The sequence below is a fragment of the Notechis scutatus genome, chromosome 4, assembly GCF_049901735.1.
Source record: "Notechis scutatus isolate UNSWTSFEM ecotype Mainland chromosome 4, rNotScu1.2, whole genome shotgun sequence".
In the NCBI taxonomy this organism is placed as follows: Eukaryota; Metazoa; Chordata; class Lepidosauria; order Squamata; family Elapidae; genus Notechis; species Notechis scutatus.
Genome location: NC_142012.1, coordinates 32,018,547 through 32,042,895, shown reverse-complemented (window position 1 = coordinate 32,042,895; position 24,349 = coordinate 32,018,547). Strand labels below are relative to the sequence as shown.

General features: G+C 35.3%; 1 protein-coding gene across 4 annotated transcripts in view; it reads right to left on the bottom strand.

Annotated features, from left to right (window-relative positions):
* The window catches only part of SLC7A11 (solute carrier family 7 member 11), a 121,984-nt gene that overhangs the window by 2,684 nt on the left and 94,951 nt on the right, over window positions 1-24,349 (bottom strand). For 2 of the 4 annotated variants that reach the window (XM_087963128.1, XM_087963127.1), the window contains 6 exons: window positions 23,219-23,342; window positions 22,937-23,040; window positions 22,208-22,304; window positions 20,529-20,678; window positions 17,418-17,595; window positions 10,050-10,597 (listed from right to left, as the gene is read on the bottom strand). In XM_087963128.1, the coding sequence (XP_087819254.1) occupies window positions 10,530-10,597; window positions 17,418-17,595; window positions 20,529-20,678; window positions 22,208-22,304; window positions 22,937-23,040; window positions 23,219-23,342 (721 nt within the window). In that variant the 3' untranslated portion in view covers window positions 10,050-10,529. Of the gene's footprint in view, window positions 1-10,049; window positions 10,598-17,417; window positions 17,596-20,528; window positions 20,679-22,207; window positions 22,305-22,936; window positions 23,041-23,218; window positions 23,343-24,349 lie in introns of those variants that run through there. The other 2 variants (XM_087963129.1, XM_087963126.1) reach the window with 1 other exon arrangement.

The following is a 24,349-nucleotide window of genomic DNA, read 5'->3' as shown; positions in this document are numbered from 1 at the left end:
CTTTCTTCCCATACTTTTATCATTTTATTCTTTTAACCTCCATCTGACCTCTTCTGGTTGCTAATGGAAAATATCTCTGACTGAGTAATGAATGAGCCATAGATAGATATAAGATTTTCAGAACTCATCCATGAAGTGAATGAAACAAATAATCCTCACTGAATTCAATTTTCATTTGTTAGAAAGTGATGGCAAATTCCTGATTACCATTAGCCCATCACTTACTGAATTCAAGCTTCAAACAGTTACTTCAAATATTCTTAATGCATATAATATCAGGGACTTCCCTTAGCCATAATTTATTTATTTATGTATTTATTTGCTCATATGACTTTATCTCATGTAATGATTCTTGGCAGTTGAAGATCTGACAATCTGCACTGCAAGCTCTATTAAGTTTATACATAAACTTGCATATACATAACAAGTTTCTCTTGATAAACTTTCTTAATTCTTATAGCTCTTTCTACTCAGAGAAGTCAGGGATTTGGTCAATCACCTGAGACTGACAACTGCAGCAGATGCAAAAAAAATCAGATGACAAAGACCCTGATTCTGAATATCACCCAACCTGACATACTTCAAGAACTCCAAAGAGCTGAGCAGAAATTCTCTTTTCGGTTCCCTGAGACCAAAGATGTGGGTTGCTTTAATTAAACTACTCCTGTTTCAAGTCTTTAATAGAACTACTACTGTCAGCTGGACTGTTCACTGAAAACAACCACTATAACTTCCATGTCATGTGGTTCAGTTGACATCCTTTCTGGTGATTTTGGCTTGTCAATCTTGAACTAGCTAAGTAACTTTATTGGTAACAGCAGGGGTCACCAACCCCCAGTCTGTGTACCGGTGCCAGGTCACGGCATGCCAGAAACCATGCAAACAAGTGAAACCCCATCCGTGGGATGCAAAACCACTCCACCTCTGGTCCGTGGAAAAATGTCTCTCATGGAACCACCCCGAGTGCCCAAAATGTTGGGGACCACTGCTCTACTAACTGCCTTGCAAGTCAACATACTGTTGCCTGCATCTAACAGTTAGGAGGTATAGACAGTATACTAATAATATTAAGTGTGAATAATTAAAAATAACACACACACACACACACACACACAAATAGCCCTTTTGAAGAAATTTTCTATTATTTTAGTAAGTCATTCTCACAAAAGCTTTTTTTATCTTTTTTACTACATTTTAATCAACACATTTTTACAACCATGATAATCCCTTCTTTCAATTGCACATCCAATTTAATGGATAATCCCTGCAAAAGGACTGTTTGGTGTGTGTCTGTTGTTGTTTTTTAAATGAACCTATGTTTGTTTACCGTATATTGGACGGCCTTTTCTTTTGTGCTTAAGCATTCATTTATTTATTTCAGTATTGCTTTGAAGTATTTACTTTGAATATTTGAAGCTATAATTCCTCTTCTAGTCATTCCAGTAGAGAGCAAAATGCTGCTCCATCTTTTAAGTGCTTAATTCTGAAGAATCTTCTGAAGATTGCGAGCAATCAAACAGTAATATAATAAAACCTAATTGCATATTTATTGCACAGTTACGGGCTGAAAAATTGATCCCATCAGAATTAGGAAGAATGTTTCATCCATCTGTTGAATCACTGAATTAGGCTGTATTTTTGTTAAATTAGAAATTCCAGAAACAATTACTTGATATTTCATTACATTTTATATATTTACTTTACTCTAATTCTCATGCTTGGGTATGAGAGCTTTACCAAATTCTTATTTAACAGGTTTTTTTTTTAAAAAAAATGGGGTGAATGATTACTTGAGTAATGTGATTATCATGATAAGTTTCTAAAAGTGATGCAGGATACCTACATATTGCTTAAATGAACAATTTTCATTAGTAGAAAACAAACAATTGTAATCAATTGTGTTAATGAGTAGGGGATCATACCATCAATAAAAGTTTATATTTCTTTAAGAAGCTTCAGGATTCATTATCAAGTTTATAATTTTAAAAATGGGTATAGTGTTACAATACTGATGTGAAAATCTGATGGATTCTAACCTTTGTGCCATAGTTCCCTATCATGTGTTATACTAGATGTGTTATTTAGAAAAGTCATTATCTCTTGACTGTGGCACTTGATGGTTGCAGCCTGATTTCTTCTTAATTTTTCCCTCTCTTTGCTTTTTGTAGTATGTTACGTTATAAGGAAAACTAAAGGTCTTAGATATTTGGCATTGTGTATACTAATTAGTCCCAATAAATATATTGCTAGATTGTAGATTTTAAAATCAGATTCAATAACTTGTTCTAAGATTAAATCCTGAAGTGTTAAATCCTTAAAAATAATATATTCTAATAAAAATAAATTTCACACTATTGTAAAGTAAGCATAGTTTTCAAAATAGTTTGATTTTTATTATATGGTCAGAATCTTAAGATGGTATAGAAGCTACTTTTAATAAAATAATTATCACTTCTATTTGCATGTATTTGTTTTGATGCCATTGTTTACTATGCTTTCTGAAAAGAGGTATGAATATATTCCTATTTAATATCACATTTCATGTATCTAATTAAATGGATATAACCTGTGAAAGTGTATGTTATAATAAATGTGTTAGCCTTAAAATTCCACAAAACCCTAAAGGTATTTCCAGTGCCTGATGCCAAAACTACTATTCAAATAGCAGCTTTCAGATATTCCATCATTTTCTCCCTAATGTATTTTTCGGACAAGAAAAAAACATCAAAAAAGATTAAAAGTGGGTAATAAATAACTAAGAGTGATGGTTTCAAAATGGATTACACTCTGCTAAATATAGGGATGACCCCCTACAAACGATAACACAGCAAAGTGGTATCTCCACTTTTTTCCCCCGCTTTGCAGTATTTTCTAGCTTTTTTTTTTCCCCTTAACCATTTTCTTTAAAAAGTGTGGAAAGTCAAGCAAGCAACCACAAAGCTTTAGATCAGTATTGGCAGGGGTGGGATTCTCCCAGTTTGGACCGTTTCGGGTGAACCCCTAGCTGCAATTATCAGCTGGATACAAACCAGTTCAATCCGATGATTATGTGGGCCCGCCCGCCTGGCCCTGCACTGTACTTACCTGTATCTGCTCAGCTGATTCACATGACAGAGCAGATTGCCATGCTTCAGCTGTGTTACTTTCCTGAAGTAACAATGAAGGTGAGTAATTGCGATAGCTGTGCACTCGTGCACAGCATGCATTAGATGCGTACATGCATGTAGTGCATGATTAACAAACTGGTTGTTACACTGGAAGAATCCCACCCCTGAGTGTTGGCGAATCTTTTTGGCACTGAGTGCCAAAATGGCAATGTGCGTGTGGGGGGGGGAGTGCCAGAAACTGGAAGAGCATCTCCCTAGTGTGCGCACATGGAAGCACCAGAAACTGGAAGAGCGGCTTCCTGGTGCACAGGCGCACGCCAGGAAGCTGAGCTTCCAGTTTCTGGCTCACATGCACGCATGAAGATCAGCTGGCTGGCATGCATGTGCGCACCAGAAACGAGAAGCTCAGCCTCTCAGCACGCACATGTGCGCTGGGGAGCTGCTATTCTGCTTTCCGATGCTCCCACACATGGAAAAACTAGCTGGCTGGTGCCCATGCATGTGCTGGAACCTGGAAGAGCAATGGGCGATTGCTGGCCTGCCTGGAGAAATGGCTCTGCGTGCCACTTCCAGCATGCGTGCCATAGGTTCGCCATCACGGCTTTAGATGAAAGAAAAAGGAAAGCAGATATCCCAGTATATCATCAAGGTACCGGGTTGTGTGTCAGAAAGACTAATAGAGAAAATTCTGCTACAACCTTAGTAGTGAAGATGAGTGGATAAGGAACTTGGTTTATAGGATCATATAAATACAGTTGTCAATATCTTTCATCTGCACAAAGTTAAATTTTATTTGTAAGATAGATAAAGAAACAATATTAATTTTAGCTCCTATATATATAATGTGTACAATGTGTATGTGTAATATCAACATTTATTAACAGCCCAATAATTGTCTTTTCTATTCTTTTCTTTGACCCAAGTTAATTCTTCCTAAACAGCCACGTGACAGGGATAATGTAGCACATAATCTGCTAAAGTGTATGATCTTCCTTCATTCCATTTTAAGGGCTATGTAAATTTCATGATTTTTGTTTCTGCCCTAAGGCAATGTATTACTTCAGAACAGTTTCAACTGAAAAGGACAGAATCAAAAACTGCATGTTGAAATGCAAGTTACTTGAGAAATACACAGTTCTTTCAATAATGTCATTTGATTTTAAAATTATATAGTTGATCTCATTGAATTGTGCAAATATAAATATAAAATTGTAGTGATGCAGTATGTAATTAAATCATATGTATAAAATACACCGTTCTTTCAATCATTCCATTTAATTTTAAAATTACAAGTGAAACTTGAAAAATTAGAATATTGTACAAAAGTTCATTTATTTCAGTAATGCAACTTAAAAGGTGAAACTAATATATGAGATAGACTCATTACATGTAAAGCAAGATAGTTCAAGCTGTGATTTGTCATAATTGTGATGATTATGGCTTACAGCTCATGAAAACCCCAAATCCACAATCTCAGAAAATTAGAATATTACATGCAATCAATAAAACAAGGATTGTACATAGAACAATATTGGACCTCTGAAAAGCATAAGCATGCATATGTACTCAGTACTTGGTTTGGGCCCCTTTTGCAGCAATTACTGCCTCAATGCGGTGTGGCATGAAAGCTATCAGCCTGTGGCACTGCTGAGGTCTTATGGAAGACCAGGATGCTTCAATAGCGGCCTTCAGCTCTTCTGCATTGTTTGGTCTCATGTCTCTCATCTTTCTCTTGGCAATTCCCCAAAGATTCTCTATGGGGTTCAGGTCAGGTGAGTTTGCTGGCCAATCAAGCACAGTAATCCCATGGTCATTGAACCAGATTTTAGTGCTTTTGGCAGTGTGGGCAGGTGCCAAGTCCTGCTGGAAAATGAAGTCAGCATCCCCATAAAGCTCGTCTGCGGAAGGAAGCATGAAGTGCTCCAAAATCTCCTGATAGTCGGCTACGTTGACCCTGGACTTAATGAAGCACAGTGGACCAACACCAGCAGATGACATGGCTCTCCAAATCAACACAGACTGTGGAAACTTCACACTGGACTTCAAGCATCTTGCAGAGTGTGTCTCTCCATTCTTCCTCCAGACTCTGGGTCCTTGGTTTCCAAATGAGATGCAACAGTTGCTCTCATCAGAAAAGAGGACTTTGGACCACTGAGTAACAGACCAGTTCTGTTTTTCTTTAGCCCAGGTAAGACGCTTCTGACGTTGTTTGTTGTTCAGGAGCGTCTTGACAAGAGGAATACGACATTTGAAGCCCATGTCCAGGATCCGTCTGTGTGTGGTGGTTCTTGATGCACTGACTCCAGCCTCAGTCCACTCCTTGTGAAAGTCCCCAACACTTTTGAATGGCCTTTTCCTGACCATCTTCTCCAGGCTGTGGTCATCCCTGCTGCTGGTGCACCGTTTTCTTCCACACTTTTCCCTTCCACATAACTTTCTATTAATGTGCTTTGATACAGCACTTTGGGAATCCAACTTCTTTTGCAATTACCTTTTGAGGCTTTCCCTCCTTATGGAGAGTGTAAGTGATGGTTTTCTGCACAACTGTCAGGTCAGCAGTCTTTCCCATGATTGTGATTCCTACTGAACCAGACTGAGAGACCATTTTAAGGCTCAGGAACCCTTTGCAGGTGTTATGGCTTAATTAGCTGATTAGAGTGGGATACTTTGAGCCTAGAATATTGCACCTTTTCACAATATTCTAATTTTCTGAGATTGTGGATTTGGGGTTTTCATGAGCTATAAGCCATAATCATCTCAACTATGACAAATCACGGCTTGAACTATCTTGCTTTGCATGAAATGAGTCTATCTCATATATTAGTTTCACCATAAATTAGTTTCACCTGAAATAAATGAACTTTTGCATGATAATTTTTCGAGTTTCACCTGTATATAGTTGATACCATTGAGCTACACAGACCTACACAAACATAAAATTGTAATAATGAATATTTTATAATTTGTATATAACATAACAACACACAGAATGTATACAAAAGAGATAATTAACATTAATTTTAGCTTAATTTGTAATGTACCAAGTTGTACACGCTTTAAAGTTAAGGAAGAATTGCTTTTGATCATAGAAAAGCATATTATTTCTCTACTCTTCATTAGAGTAATTCCTTCTTTTTCATGCTTCTTTATCATCCTGGTATATTTTTAAGTGTCATATTAATTAATTTGATTAATTGAGACCTGAAAGTATCCACAACCTATCCATGCTATCTCAGAATCTTTAAAAAAAGAGTAGTAGCGACTGGCTACATGCATTTTCTAAATAATTTTCAAAGTACAGTATATGACAGCTAGTGTGGTTTAATATTTAAATTGCTAGACTAGAAGTAAGGAATAAGAAGAAATAGTTTTAATGTTCATTTATTCATGGAGACTGACTAGGTATTTTTGCACCAGTCACTCTTAACCCTAGGCAGGAAGTAAAAAAAAACAACAACCTTATATCTACCAAATCACATTGGTCCACAACCTTCAGTTGTGTCTTCGTCCTACAGTGTATTTATTCATGCTGAATATACTGTACATGCATATATATGTGGACACAGTCTTTATATTAGGGGTTTTAATTTTTCAGCAAACTTATTTTAAATCAATATATAAACTGATTAATAGTTTATCCATTCTGTATAGGGTCTGTATACTGTAAGAATTTTATAATTATCCTATAATTAAAATCCAATACATATTTTCTGTGGCAGAAAAGTTGGCAGGATTTAGATCTGTCATAGGTTCCTCTTAAACCCATTAATAATAGCCATTTATCCATTAACACTTGTAGCAGTCTAACGCTTATAATTATGTAACCCAAGAAGTGTTAGTTTTGCACCAATGCTTTATATAGACTTTTTGAAAAGAAGTGAATATATACCTGCAGATAATTAGTCAAAGAAGTTGTTGAGACTTGATCTTGGTAGGGACAGATAATTCCAGTGGTGATTTGACTCAATAATGAGTCTGCCTGTCTATCTGTGGGTTGTTTTGTGTGTGTGTGTGTGTGTGTGTGTGTTTGAGTGTGTGCATGCACGCGCATGTGCGTGTGTGCATGCACATGTGCACACTGTGTAGCACAAAGTACATAGAAGAGAATCATTAGTAGATAACCTCGTCAGTTCTTACCACCTTTATTCAGAAAACAATTTCTAGCAGATTGGAGTCTAAGGCCGAGTCTATTGTAGCTTCTTCTTGCCATAGGAGGATTATATCTCTATTTACTTAGTCCTAAATTAAGTACATGTGGCCTGTGACATAAAATGAGGAACAACAGATGAGAGAATACAACTAATTGGTTATTCCCCACCCACCTCAACACATTAGAAAAGGAAGCAATGTCATTGAATGTATTTCTCCTAACCAAGACTGATCAGGTGGAAAGAACCAAGAAGGGCATTGTAGGCATTGGATATACTGCACCTCACCTTACCATCCTTCCTTCTTAAGTCACATCTTTTGCATCATCACTCTTCATGTCAGAGCAGAGTAATCCATGCTGTATTGTGTTACAATAGTTAGAGATCTGAACCTTTTCTCTTTAGTCAGTGGTCGTCGCTATCCATTTATTTACCATACAACATTATTTATCTCCTGGGTTTCATTCAGCTATACATATCTTTGCAAACTACTGTCCTTCGGTACCTCATTAATATAGTTTTGTATTATTATAATGATTGTAAATTTTCATGTGGTGGAATTATTAATTAGAATAATAAGCCTCCTGTGTGCCTTTCTAAAAGTCACACTATTACTTTACAAATAATTCAATGTGCACAGAATATAAAAGTGCATAATTAATGAAGAAGGCAATCTCTCTTAGGACATAGAGCCTGTTTTGTGGCCACTAATCTTACAAAAAAATAATAATGCCTGAAGCCATTTTTCTTAATGCAGTGTTGCTAAATGCAAAACAAAAACAAAAAACCAGGAAGATATTGAACAGAATGCTGTTGACGTCAGTAAAGTTTCCTTGAATAACTTTCTGTTTCAAATATTAAAGCAAAGAAAGGAAAAGACAAAAGAGCCAGCCAAAATCATTGAGATGTGCAGCTTTAGAAAATTTTGAATAAATAATTTTTTTTGCCACAAAACGGAGTGAAAAGTGATCAGATTTACACATGACGTCAAGCATATTGCTTGCTTAATCATGATTTGTTCAATAGACAAAAGTGATGGTCTCACAAAAACACAAAGCTATAAGCTAATATAAACACTTATAGGCTATAAGGAGCCCTAGTGGCACAATGGTTAAAGTGCAATATTGCAGGCAAACTCTGCCCACAGTCTGGAGTTCAATCCTGAAGTTGACTCAGACTTCCACCCTTCCAATGTCAATAAAATAAGGACTCAGATTATTGAAAGCAAAACGCTAATGTTGTAAACCAGAGTACTGTAAAGCACTAGGGGCCAGTATATAAGCCTAAATACAATTGCTAATGTACCAACAATAGTAGATTTGCATTCTATTTTAAACCACACCAAACCAGGATGGCTTAGTGTATTGAAAGGACAGCATTGTTGTCTCTATGTCACATGAAAGATATTACCCTGTGCCACTGAAAACTTATTTTTAACTTTTTCTCCATTAAAGAGTTTGACTGTGGAACACAGTAGGTTAAGATTGCTTCAGATGTCCATAATTAAGATTTTGGGTTCTGGACACAATTCCAAGCTTTTTGTTTTTTGTTTTTTTGAATGCTAAAGAACTGACGCTTACTTCCAGCTATGGTGACCCAGTGACTTAATGATACTGGATCTGCTGGCCAGAAATGGTCTGCATTCCAGGAGTTTGAGCCCAGCTCTGTGAGACAAGGTGAACTCACACTACTCACTCTCATATTCCTCCCCACCCTGAAGTTCAAAAGCATGCAATATTGAAAGTAGATTGATGGATAGCACTTTGGTGCTATCCTAGCTTCATTCATGTGTGAAGAGAGTGGAAGCTGGTGCTAGACCTGGATGAACATGAGGCAACACATGAAGTGAGGCAAAACTGGCAGAGGAGCCTGAAAGAGCCAGCAAGCTGACCACCGCTAGTCATCTGGTGTAAGCTAGCTTTCCCCTGGCAGTGCACCAAAAATAGGCATGCAAGTGCTGAACAGGATGACCTAGCAGATTAGGCTGTCAAAACTGCATTGTATCTTGTATTTTCAAATTTCCTTGACATTGTTCGCCATGTGCTAAATAATAATAACTGACACACTGATATACAGTTAGGCTAAACAGCATTAGATATCAGCAATGAATGTATTCTGGAGGAAATAAACCCTTCCATTCTCCTACAGAAAAAAGGGAGATTGCCGATATTTGCTGTGGTTGATTTAAAACTGCCATCAACAATTCAAAATGTTTCTAGATACACAGTACTTAGGACTAGCAATAGCACTTAGACTTAAATACCACTTCACACTGCCCTCTCTAGGTGGTTTACAGAGTCAGCATATTGTTCCAACAATCTGGGTCCTCCTTTTACTGACCTCAGAAGGATGGAAGGCTGAGTCAACCTTGAGCCTGGTGAGATTCAAACTTCCAAATTGCAAGCAGCCGGCAGTCAGCAGAATTAGCCTGCGGTAGTCCATTCTAACCACTGTGCCACCATAATTCAGTTAAGATATTGTAGAATTCTTTTATTTCAAATATTTTTGTGGAAAAATAGTAGAAAAACAGAAAACACAAAAGGGAAAACACAAAAGCCATAAATTTTCTATAGTACCTAAGTAGAAGATAATGTCTTTTGTTATGTGTATTTTATTATGTGTAAGTATTGACAAAGAATGTTCCTCTGTCCATCAAATGGTATGTTCTTTGAGTGTCAGAACAATTCAGCAGTCTTAATCATAACTGAATAGGGGGAAATAGAGCTGTTTTTAATGCAGTACTGTCCCCAATGAACCATAAAGTGTTGCTTTAAAAAAACAAATAATGGAATAATTTTGTATTAATATAATTCTTTTATTGTTGTCTTACATCAGGTCCAGCATGGAAAATTCACATTTAATCCATTCTAATATTTCTAGCTATGGTGAACATTTTTAAAACAAATGTTCTTAGTAAATATCAGTATGAAAAATGTGATATCTTATACATTTAAAATATAGAAAATACCATATCAACTCCATTTGCAAAGCAGAAGATAAACACTATTTTACAACAGTTTTAAAACAGTTGCCTACAAAACTGTTGTTATAGTATCAGATAACTTTTGTTATGTATGTGTACACATACATCCATAACAATTCCATTTAAAGTTTTCATCAAGTATCAGGTTAAAACTGATGCCCCAATATAACTTTTGCAAGTTTTCCAGTAAAACTTTTTTTAAAACCATTTTGGCAAGAAAAAAAAATTGTTCATTCAATCTATGAAGAACTTGGATGTTTGTCTAACAGTGCAGATTCTTCTAGCTGAAGATCACAAATTTGGATTCTCTTCTGTTGGAACAACTTCTAAGATTATTTGCAATGTTGATGTCATCTTATCTGTGAAAGAACAATATATGAGAGTCTGTTCATGTTTACTCAGATGTAAGTTCAAATGCTTTTTTTTCTCCAGAACATTTGTAATAGGATTATATACAGAGAAAGAGATACTAGAGACATAGAATCAAACGAAGCAAATGACAATTTGATTCAAATCCAAAGTGAGTGTTGCACAAAATGTATATAAAATCAGTCTGGGGATTCTTTTTTTTTAGAATTTGAATCTTATTAAACTTTTTAAGAAGATAGCCTTTACAAAGTAATACAAAATAAAAATAAATTAAATAAATTAAAAAATAATCTGACAAATTCTCAACAGTACATTAGATGTATTGCAATTATAATTACATATTCCCATTACATTTATTTCATGTATAGTGTCTTTGGGACAGTTGCTTTCTCTCTTTCTAAATTACCACATAGGATTGTTTTAGGGGGGGAAATGTATTGTCCCTACATACTATTTGGCATTCCTTACAGGAAAAGTAAGGTGTAAATGTAAACAAATAAAAAAAAGCTATTATTGGAACTTTAGGGCAGAACTTCCTACTCTGCCTACTCTAACAGAAGCTGCCTTCTGTTTCCTAAAATGTGAAAAATCATTAAATCCCTAAAATGCAAAAAACCATTAAACATCCATGATGTTTCAATATATTTTGGTTCCATCACGTTCATTTGGCACCCTTGAAAAGTATTGGTTTTAAAATTGAAATAAATTGATTTATATTGCAATTTTTCATCTGTAAATGTCCCACTAAACTAGTTCATATGCTCTCTTCCTTACTTAAAAACATTTAGTTATTCCTGAAAACTATATTTAGAAAAATGCGGAAACCTTTTTGATCAAATTAAGTTAGCATCCAGAAGGAATTGATGACTATCCATATTTAAGTAACATATCTTAAGATCAAAACCACTGATGCCTTAAGAAGGAACAAAGGTCTATGGTACCTTTATATAGGATTATTGATATATATGAAAAATATACATATATTGTTGTCTCCTTAACAAAATAATTACTATTAGAGTGCCAAAGATGATGTCCATGAGATGGAAGCATAGCATTCTAATTACAAACTATTTAATATACCGAATTTAAACTGGGTTTTCAAAGTCTGTTTCATTTATGGTATTTATATTTTCTCCTGCCAGGAAACAATAATAGTCGCAGAGTTCAAAAAAATCACTGCATTCTGCAAGAGCAGAAATCTCAAAAATATTATGCTTTTTATTTAAATCTAATGGATCAACACTGGCATCCTGTGGCCATACTGATTTATGAAACTACAACTCAACAGCTTGCGAAATTGTAACTAACTGATGAAAGAATAAAATACAAAGTCTCTTTTGAGGCAGAAAGAAATAACTACAGAATCCTATAGACATAAGGTTAGATAAGTAATGATGATTTCCAACACACAAGTTTTGTTTTATATTTCTTATGTTTATATCAATTCTTTGAAGAAAACAATACTTGCAAAGGCATATACAGTAAATAGATAAATAAAGCTATGAAGATATTTTGACTATCATACAGTGATTTATTTATTGCAGGTATTGAAAATATTAAAAAGATGCAACTTTAGACATTATATATTTATATATAATAACTTTATGCATTGATATACTTTAGTAAGCATCTTTTAATTACTATTTTTGGATATATAGTAAATATTCTATTTCACATTCTTGAAAAGTAGCCTGTTAGCCTGTATACTTCACCCCCCCACACACACACACACATACATATGTGCAAAAACACCATTACACCGATTGTAGATTTCTCTTTCTGCAGAAGCAGCAACAACTGTGAGTGTTAAAGCATAGCTAATTAAAATTAACTGCAGTTACAATAAGGGATTTCTTTTTAGAAGAATCACAGGTACTGGGTGTGGCGTTTGGAAAAGACTGAGCTGAAGTCTTCACTCTGGTCCGTGTTTCCAGCGGGAACACGGACCGTTCCTATTGGCTGATGCCGTTTGACAGCTGGCTATAAAAGGGAGCTGTCAAATGGCATCAGCTGTTGTCCGCCAGCTGGCTGCCTTGTTAGCGCGGCAGCTGCGGCAACCCTTTATTGTTACAATAAAGTAAACACTGAAGTTCTCTCTGTGTTCGCCTCAGGTTATTCCGCCGCTCCACAACACTGGGGGTTTTGTTAAACTACAATACATAGGAAGGAATGATATTGATTATACATTCCTACCCATTATAACTCTGACATTGTCCCCCAGACCAAAATTAGCCTTGTGGTATAAAAGATTCCTACTAGTCTCAGCTGAAAATGTTTCCTAAAATGAATTGAAATGCTGGAGGCTGAGATTTTTCACATGAATTTCTATTCAAAAGATAGATCCCTTCAGCATCCTCTTCTGTGCAGAAGTGCAAATTAAAGGATCCCTGACAGAAAACTACCTGGTTTCTGCCTGAGCACAGGTAAAAGGAATGTACCTTTCTTGGAAACTGGCTGCATAGTACTGACACGCTGTTCCTAAAAAAATCTTTCTAATGTTCATGTTAAGTTCTGGGGGAAGAATGGAAGCTAGGCCAGAGTGATTTCTAACAGCTCTTTATTCAATACTGTCTGTGAGGCAACTGTAACTCCCTGGTTGACAGAGCTCCTTTTATAGGAATCTGATCAGCCAAACAATCAATCAGGAGAAAGTATTTTCCCTCTCCAAAAGAGGACCAGACTGAGAACTTCAACTGAAACTATGTATACTAGTATATACAAGATATAACAGTTCAACTAGGATCTGTGCTTATCAACTTTAACATAATGCCATATCCTGCACCAAAGAGGTCTTGAAGTAAGAGTAGGGAGTAAGTTTTGAACTAACCAAAATGTACCTGCTAAGTCTCAATTATGACAAAAGTGTCCTGTGCTGATTTCTGGGGTCAGTAAGATATATAAACCACAGAGATATATACTAAGAGTCTCCCACCCTGGTGGTATTATCATGAAACTAAGAGTCCAGAAAAATGAGTGTGTACTTATAGGTTATCTATATCTTTCTTTTCAGATTTTGGCAACCAAGGTCATTATTGTTTATAAAACTGGTGCACTGCATAAAATCACATTGGACCAGGGGTGGTATTCTACCAGTTCACACCTATTCGTTAGAACCGGTTGTTAACATTCTAAGCAGTTCGGAGAACTGATTGTTAGAAGAAATCCTGTAAGGAAGGCAGGAAGGAAACATTCTGGTGTTGCTTATAGAAACTGCCTCTCCATTAACCCTTATTACATTCTTGGCAGGACTAGACTTCCAAACTCAGGAATTTCTCTGGAGTTTTTTTCCCCTACTTTGCTGGTACTTTGCTTGTATGGAGTGACCATTCAAAGTTACAATGGCACTGAAAAAAGTGACTTATGACCATTTTTCACACTTACAACTGTTTTAGCATCCCCACAGTCGAAGGACAAGCTGACGTCACGAATGCCAGCAGCCAACATGACCACCAAGCCAGCCTAGCCAAACCCACAGAACTGGTGTAATATCCCACCCTTCATTGGACTCCCAATAGTGGGCTTTGAACTCCATGAGATCTGATACTAACTATAATGGCTATCTGCACCTGATGGATCCCAGTAAGGCTGAAGTCATTTGTAGATTGGTTCTGGTAGCCAATAATACATAAAACAACTGATATTAATTCAAAAATCAATTATATGATTAACAGGCAGAAAAGGCATTGTGACATCGATGAAATAAATGTGAGTAAATGTCTACTGGTTTCTTCTCTACAATTCATATAAAATTATTATAATCTCTAATATACTTGGAAAAAGACCTTATATTTGAGAAAGTACAGGAGAAAATATCCCATTGCATGCTTACAGAAACATATACCTACCAAATGTGTGTGTAATCAATGATCAATTATCAATGAATCTCTTTTCTCAACAAATTTTAGGAATTACCAGCCAGCATTCATACTTCATTTGATAGACACACATGAAGATAGTTTTATGGTCCTAGGACAGACAACTAGAGACCCTTTTTTTTAATATATATTTTTATTAAGTTTCTTATGTTATATCGTAAAACATGTTATCAACAACGTTCTTGGCATCTATACAGGTTTTTGGTTTAAATACTGTATAATACATTATATTACATTTGTCTACTACTAATAGCTTTAACTATAATTACTATTATTATATCTTTATATAATTGACAAAATTTTGTTTTAGTTTCTTAAGGGTTATTTCAATTAACATTTTGGTCTCACTTCTTAGTTCTGTTTATTAGCCATTTATACCATTTATTCCAAATTGAAAAGAATTCAGAGTCGTCTTTTTCTTTCAATTTCATTGTTAGCATATTCATCTCAGCACTTTCTGTTACTTTGTGTAACAGAAAGTTCTTTATTAGGGGTATTTGGTGTTTTCCATACCTGCACAAAGGCTCAACTCTCGTACCCGCCTTGGGATTTGTTTCAAGGTCATGATCTCTTTTTCTTTATACACCATCGGCTCGTCCTTTGTGATTCTATATACAATATCTCTTACACTTTTTCTGGTGAACCTGATGTGGACCTCTCTAGGCAGCTTGTTTCATCTGGCGTAGTTTGTGTGGATTCGGTAAACCTCATCCAATTCTTTCACTATTTCCTGTTGGTCCCTTTGCAATACCTCTGCTATTAAGTGGGACATTATAGCTCCCAGATCTTCATCTTTGGATTCCAATACATTTTGGAACCTCACATAGAATGTTGCATGTTCCATTTTGAGATAGATAATCAAATCTTCTAAATCTCTGTTCATCTCTATTACTTACCTATCCATCCCTTCCAGTCTCTTATCTGTTTGTTCAACTTTAGTTTCTATATTCTTTATTGTTTGTTCATTCTTCTCCAATGTCTGTTGGATCGTTCCCATATTCTCCTCTAGATTTTGAATCTTACCCTTCATTTCTCCCATTTCCGTCTTCATATCTGTATGGTTATTTACCATTGTCTCTTGCATTTTTAAGTATCGTTTCTTGGATAGCTGTTAATGTTGCTTGCATCGTCTGCATGTTGGCCATGTTGTTTGTTTTTTCCGTGTTCAGCATTCCTTCTATTGTTTTTTGGCCCGCTGGAGATGCAATAGACACTGATGAACCAGACATTGTTTTTTTCCCTTTCAAGGCCATTGTTATAGTACTGGTCATATTCCTAACTTTGTTGTAGATGTCTTCCCACTTTACCATTCACTATTTAATTTTCCTTTTATTATTAATTCTATTCAATAGTTTCCCTTAGAATATAAATATCTTTTCACCTTTCCAACTTATGATATTCTAAATTATTCAAATTTGATTAAGTCTTTTATAAGGTCTGAAATTAACTGAATCACCAAAATTAAAAAAGATAAAGAGGGGACAGAGCAAAAGAGATGACAGAAAAGATAGTATCAAAATGAGAAAGAAAAAAGAGAAAGGGTGTGATATAATAGCATAAGATATGCTTACTATAAATTGTTCTTATACAGCTATTTTATATTACTATATTATGGTATATCAACTATATTCTTTATCTTTAACTGTAAAGTTCAATTTCTTTTAAACAGTTCTATATTCCACTTCTTATATATATATAACCTTACTTATTTCATTAGTTGTTAATAATCAATCAATCAATAATCATCAAAATAGTATTTCACCAGTCTTCACAGTTTCATGTCATTTAAACTTTTAAATTCTTAATAAACTCAATTAAACCTTCATTAAAATGTTATTTCATTAATTATATTCTATAAAAAGAAGTCCAATAATGTTCAATCACTTTCCTTTCCCTGTCTGTTCTTGTTTTGTTTAGTCACAGTCTGTTACATCAGCTTCTCTTCTCTCTGTATAATCTCAAAATGTCACTTCCGTTCTTGGATTCAGTCCTGTCTCTTACTTTTTTCCACTGTTCTTCTTCTTTTGCAAGTCACAGACTGTCAGATTAAACTCCAAATTCCTAAATAATCAGTGTAAATCAACTCCAAATTTAGCAGAACAAGTCCAAAACACCAGTCAAACTTTAATCAACTAAATCGGCTTCAATCTCTGTCTTAAAAATTCCTTGCTTTCACCGCCGGATCACCATTTCCATTCGGATTTCCGTCCTTTATTTAAGACTCACAGTTCTGCCATCTCTCTCTGCCGTTTGTCTCCTCGACTTTCACTTTCCGTCTCCTTCACTCCAAATTCAATCCTTCAATTGATGCCAAAAACGCTATTCATGCTCTGGTATCTTCCTCACTGGGCTAAAGTGCCACAGCTTCAGTCTGCCATCGAGATGGCCGATCACTCACACATCGGAGCAAATGAGGTCTCCCTCGAAGCTCAATCACCGCCGCCGTCAAACTTCTCCTCGGACTTCCTCAAACCTTCGTCTTCCCCTCCAGGGTCTACGTGCCCCTCACCAGGGCCTCCAAATGTGCAGATTGGGTACGAGAGAGCAGAGCTTGCTCTTCTCTCCCCACTCCCCACAGCGCTGCAGCCAGAAGTCTAGAAACCCCTTTTTTTAATGGAAGGATGATTACAAAGGGGAATTCAATTGTGTACCAAATCATAAATTGTGTGATGACTTCTATTACTAAAACCTACTCTGTAATTAAACTAGTGCCATAATTTATCCAGTATATCAGATTTAAAATGATGACTTATGTAAAATGAGAATAGGAAAATAGGAAAAAATTAAATTATCTGCTGTAAAGTTATTCTTTTTATATAAAAATTAACATAAAAATAAGAGTTACCTTGGGGTAAGATAGGCAGCTTGTACATTTTATAAATAAATACATAAATAAAAATACCAAAAAAAACAGTTTTGCTCAAAATTCACTCACCTAAAAATCGCCTAAACCATGCTGGCTTCTTGTCCCATATAATAAAGAGGTAGTAGGCAGGGACTCCTGTCATTGTAATTGCAAAACCAATGCCAGTATTAACTGGATCAGCATAAAGTGACAGTGCAACCATGAAGAGACAGGTGAAGGAAAACAGAGCAGGAATAAACAGTGGTACCTGGAAAACATTCCAAAGAATTACTATTATAATCTAATAGTAGCTTGGTTATTAAATGTCAGTAGTGTTTAATATTTCATGGCAATTAAAATAGTGAAACTCTACAACTTCTCCACTCCTCTACTCGTTGTAGAATACCTTATGCCACCAGACTTGAAATTCTAGAACTAGAAAACCTTGAATTACGCCGTCTTCGGTCTGATTTAAGCATGGTATATAAAATCATACATTGCAATGTCCTACCTGTCAATGAATACTTCAGCTTCAACCATAACAACACAAGAGCACACAATAGATACAAACTCAAAGTTAACCGCACCAAACTTGATTGCAGGAAATACGACTTCAGCAATAGAGTGGTCAATGTCTGGAATACTCTACCCGACTCTGTAGTTTCTTCCCCAAACCCCAAAAACTTTAACCTTAGACTGTCTACTATTGACCTCACCCCTTTCCTAAGAGGTCTGTAGGGGGCGTGCATAAGCGCACCAACGTGCTTACCGTCCCTGTCCTATTGTTTCTCTTATTCTTCTTTTATTTTTCTTATATGTACCCATTTCATGTATTCACAACTATGTATACACTTATACTTATTATCTTGTAAACAATTGGCAAATCAAATAAATAAATAAATAAATAAACTTTGAAAAAAACGTTGATATTCAGGAAGACCAATGCAAATGAAGTGGCTATTAAAAAAAAGGAAACTAAATGTATTTTTATTTAACATGCATCCCAGTGGTGGCTTCATTAATAAGTTCTTCACCATTGTCAGTTTTCTGAGTGGAATAAAGTAGTTGATGTGGTTAAAAATTGGAAGGATATCTTTAAACTGGTAAATGATATGCCTATGTAAACAAATACTTTCCAAGCTATGCTGGCTATCAACCACTGAATATAATTCAAGGTACTGATAAGCATCTACAAAGCCTTCATGATCCATGATATAGGATATGGATATTTGCAAGACCTATTTTCAATTGTCTATTTAAGACCTATCTGAGTTGGCATGTACTGGATTTCATTGATTAAATCAATGCCATGTCATGTGACTCAAAGTATTCTTTGTAGTTACATCTGCCTTTTGAAACAGCATCTGGTTTGAAATTACATGCCTTTGACCCTGCTGTCTTTCAGGAGGGCTTTTCAGACCAAGGTCTTCACACAGGGACTGGGTTAGGCGATGTGTGGCACCACTAATTGCTGTGTATTAGTAACAGATTAGGTGTTGTATATTTTGGTTTTTTGTTCATGATGCAGTTCTCTTTTAATGTTGTTTTGAATGAGTGTAAGTCACTCATAGTCATTTATGGGTGAACAGCCTTAGAAATCGGTTAAATAAATAAAAAGCAAAAGGGAATTGCATTAATTCATGAAGACCGATTCTGTTGATGGCTATTAGTTTTGAGACTCTGTGCTATCTCTATATCTGAAGCCACAAGTTCAAAGGTATGGTAGAAACCACATGGAAGAGAGGTTGCATCTGTGTCTTGCTCACAAACATCAATCACAAAGGCATCTGCACTGTGAAAAACAAAATGCTTAGTCTCAACAGTAAGGCCGATCAGATGGTCTCACAAATCTGTACAGACTGTACCTTGAAAGGCTTGTATTATTTTTTTCCTATAACTCTTTTGCTTTGCTAGTCCACCATCATTTTAAATGATAATAGACAAGCAACAGACAATCAGAATGTAATATTTTAGAATTGTCTACTTGAATCAGTCTTACAATGAAACAAAATTTTCAGGGTATGGTCTATGATTTAAAACTCTTCACTATATATTGATTAACTTCCCAGCTCCCCCAAATCAATAAACAATCAGGCAAAAGACTGCCAAGTTAAATGGCATTTTAGAAATAAATAACAAATTCTGATAGCAAGATATATTTATAATAGCCATACTTCTTTATACTTCAGACTTCACAGAAATACAAAATATTTTAAAATTTTAAAAAAACCTGGAATATATTTTAAAATAAAGGAAAACCTACAATATGTAATTAAACACTTCAGCTTTCAAAAGTGATATAGTGTTTCTTACTGGCAAAACAAAAGAATTTTTTTTAATATTTTAGATTTTTTTTATCCTGTCTTTATTATTTTTATAAATAACTCAAGGCAGCAAACATCTCTAATACTTCTTCCTCTAAATAAACCTTATTTTCCTCACAAGAACCATCCTGAAAAGTGAGTTGGACTGACAGAGAGCGATTGGCCCAAAGTCACCCAGCAGGCTTTCATGCCTATAGCAGAAATCATACTCTCTTGGCTTCTGGTCAGGTGTTGTAACCACTAGACCATTAACAATAAAATCTCAATGAACTATTGAAAATAAAACTAAGGAGAAAATAATTCATGTAATATAATGTAAAACAATATAAAACTATTATCAAGATATTACTGTATCAAGTAATATTCAGCAAAATATGTTCTTTGACTGGAAGGACTAGAAGCTGTGTTCTTTAACCAACACTGAAATCATTTAAGGTCTAGCTGTGATACCTAATCCCTAAAAGAAGCTGAGAACAAATTCAGGCAATTTCCATATGACACAATCACTGAAGAACTGTTAATAGTTTTTAACAATTCCTCATGAGATCCTCAGTTTGATGTTGAAGGATGTGGTTACATCTGCCACCAAACCCATTTGACTCCCAAACTACTACCATATGTGTTGTACACTGTTGAAGATAAGAAAGTAGCCTGCTGTTGGACTGGTGACATAATATCATCTTGTTGGGGATTCTTCCTAAGAAAGGCTTCAGAAAATATTTTCAAAGAACAGATACATTCATATGAATGTATGAGCAACCAGAAAAGAGGATATTTTCATTAGATGATCTCTTTTTAAATACAGCTTGGTTTGAACAAAACGTGTTTATAGAAAACAAAACGTGTTTATAGAAAACAGTCATGTAACCATGGTTACCTTGAAAGGACGAGGCATATCAGGACGTTTATATCTGAGATAGATCATCCCAGCAACTGCCAATCCTATAAAAAGCCATCTTGCAAAACTGAGGAAATTTAAGAGGCCATAGAGATCACTGGCAAAGAGCATGACCATAGTGAGAGGATACTGAAAAATAATTAAAAAATAAAAAAATACTCATTGGTGCACAAGTTGTTGCTTATTACATTGTATTGGATACTCCATAAATCACATTGAATTTTCTCCCTTCCCCTTATTGAAAAAAAAATCAATTAATCCACACTTGTAGTTGTTCTATGAGTTCTAACATTTTCTCCAAAATATTTGCCACAGAAGAATATTGTACACTAGACAATTGGTATCCAAAATGACTGGATCTAGAGATGCCTTCCCCAAGAGAAGACCATTAGCAATCTCACTGAACTTGATCCAATCATCCCAAAGGCTAAGTGTGAATGCAACTCATACATGGTGAAGCTCATACTGTCTAGCACCCAATCCAAATCCTCAGAATTCATGAAATAAAATTGATGCCAGATAAGATTGCAAGATACTATCTTTGTCATGTTTCATATCTTGCCCATATGGAGTCCAAACTTCAGTAAATTTGACCAGTGGTATTAATGAAAAGTTGCCAAATTATTCAGTGGCCTGTAGATAGCTCATTTGGCACCTTCTAATAGGGGGTAAATCACACTAAAAGGATTGATAAAGCATAGGCTACTGATGTAAAAGACAGAAATGTTTACTGGCCTAATCATCCCATTTGGATGTGAGCATGTACCCTTGTCCATTTCTGATGTCTCTCCACTGACTGGCAATGAATAATTAGTTTTCTAATATTATACTATTTTTACAATGAGATGCCATTAAGTAAATATAAGAGCATTTCACCCTATTCTTTTCAGTCAATTCACTCTCTCTTTATATAATCATGAAAGAAGATGTTTGTGCTGCAACCTGATTAACTTAGACATATAAGTGTTTATTTAATTGATCAAAACTATTGTATTAGTGAAAGGTTAGGGCTATCCAGCTTGACAGGACTTTTGTATTGTTCATTGGATTTGATAGTTGCAACAGTGCGAAAGCAGTATGTATTCCTCCACTTTATCCAATTGCAACTTCTGTAATACATTTTCATTGTCATCAATAAAATTGTGGTCCTTTATCCAATGTGCCACCTCATTTCTGCATTGCAGATTGGTGATATGAAAAGGTATATACATATGTATATAAATTATCTAGAATAGCACCATGAAAGGAGGGATAATGCTGCTTATCTATCACTGGTGTTTACATTTTTCTTCAAAATATTGAGAATGCAACTTCAGATCTTCAAAACACCACATTAGCATATAGCCTGTCTTTAGAATTTCATTAGTCTGCTTCCTATCTAGGAAGAATCATTCCATTGAGAGTTTAACTAATCACTCTCATTCAACCTTCAAATAAAATACAGCAGTCTGATTTAAGTGCTAGCCTGTGAGAGTTAAGGGTAACTAGTGGAAAGTTCTTGAATATATCATCTCATTGTTTATTTTCCACCCCTCCAAACATAGTGGAACAGAAATAAATAACCACATTTCAAGTAGTGTTTAAGTTACATTTGAATGCTTCCGAGCAGGACCATGTTATACAGTGTTGATAAAGAGCCATTTGTTTATATGATTTACCAAAACAATGACAGCTGGAAGAGGAGTGTGCTTGCGAACATGAATCATGGAGAGAATTTCTGGAAGGTGACCCTCACGGGATGCAACGTAGAACATCCTGATGGGAAAATAAATTTGGACAGCTTTTAAAGATCCTCATTACCAAGATTAATTGAAGCAGTTCACCAGAGATGCAGAATACATTCAAAGTTATCCTCAATAGTCCTATTTGTTTCTATGCAATGCAAGCATCAGAAGCTGAATTAAAGAATTGAGAAAGCAAATTTAGAAGCTTATGAAAAAAAAACTTCTAAAACCTATTTTGAACCTTTGTCAGTGTTCAATAACAAGAATAGTTGCTTTAACTATTTATTTAACTATTTAAGTATTTTATTTACTAAAATAATTGCTTTATTTTACTTTTACAGATAATTTATACAAGTATCAGTGAAAGTGTACTAAGCATTGGGAGCAGTAATAAAACAAAATCTATTTAAAATGGGAATTGTGCAATATTTTACAGTTCTATTGCTTTCACTCATTTTACTATTAAACTGTGTTCAGTGTCAGCTAAACCTAAACGAAAAGTATAATATTCTCTCTGTATTTATGCAATTATTAGATTGTCAATGATACTTACATATGAAGAAATAAATATAATAAGTATGAATGTGTGTGCACAGATATACAGTATATCTCTATGTTTCATTCACTTTTATTTTACCTTTCATTAGCAAAAGAATAACTTACCTTGAAACTGCAAATATACCACCATTCATAGATCCAAAGCAAGAAAGTGCAACAAAAATAGGAACAGCTAAGGAAAAATTTCCCAGTAGACGTTCAGAAAAAGTCTAACAAAAAAAACCAGAAAACATTACATAAAACATACATACATACATACATACATACATACATACATACATACATACATACATACATTATCCTATAAATTAAGTTCTTCAAATGATTTATTTTCAATATAATATTAATCTTCTCTAATTTCCTATATCCATTTTTACCACAACTTACCACTGCCACTGCCTTGGAGCTTAGCATATCCTCAGGGCTGAGAGTTGTAAAATAGGCCACATTAGTTAAAACATAGCCAAGTGTGACAATAACCATTGATGAGCAAATGGCAAGTGGCACATTTCTGAAAAACAGAAAGAAATTGAGCATTATCCATCTGCACATAACATTAAATCAATTTGGTTAGGAAATTTTCATTGTGACTACTGGTTTTATACATAAGGTAAATCTTGTTACACAAAACCTGATTGCTTACAATGTTATACCTTCGGTCCAGGGATGAGATCCGACCAGTATAACTACCAGTTCTGTTGCTCTGTATCGTGCGCGCATGCAGTGAGTCACACAAGTTGCGCAAGTGCAATTTACGACCTGCTGAGCTGCCCAGACAGCTGAGTAGCACTGCGTGGGGGTGCGCAGCAGTTGGAAAAGCCCTTTTTTCCTGCTTTTTCAACCACAGCTGTGTCACGCAAAGCAGCTGCGGTTGAAAAAGCAGGAAATAAAGGTCAGGTAAGAGCCCAGGTGGGCAGGTGGGCCAAAACAGCAGCAGACATAGAACTGGTTCTATGTATGCTCTCTGTTTGCTGCTTTTCAGAGCAACTGGTTTTACAGAAGTGGACAGAACCAGTAGAATCCCACCCCTGCTTAGGTCAGAGTAACTTATCTCTATGTTATAAATAATTGCTAACTGTGTAAACTGCAAACAGTAAGCAAGTTCTGTTCCATCCCTGTTTACAAGTTGAACTATGCCTCTATTGCTTAACTAAAAAAAAAAAACTATCTTGGGCAAACATTGTAAGCAAGCTTTATTGGCCAAGCATTTACTATTCAAACAGCAATACTGAAAGTTGCATTTATTCTCATCACTTTCTAATTTACAGTTGCATAAAATTAGTTTGAGCCAGTGGGATACACTATATTCTGAGCCATTCTGGGAAATTATCATCAAATTGTAACTTAAATTATATATTGAGATGAAATGGACCACTGGGTTTTCTTAGGAAAAACAGTGATGGATGGAAATCTAGATAATCCAAGATAGATTGCCACCAGTATCTGAATATAAACTATTCAAACAAGGAATTACAATTTGACAAATTCTTTTGTGACCATCAGTATTTCACAGGTAAA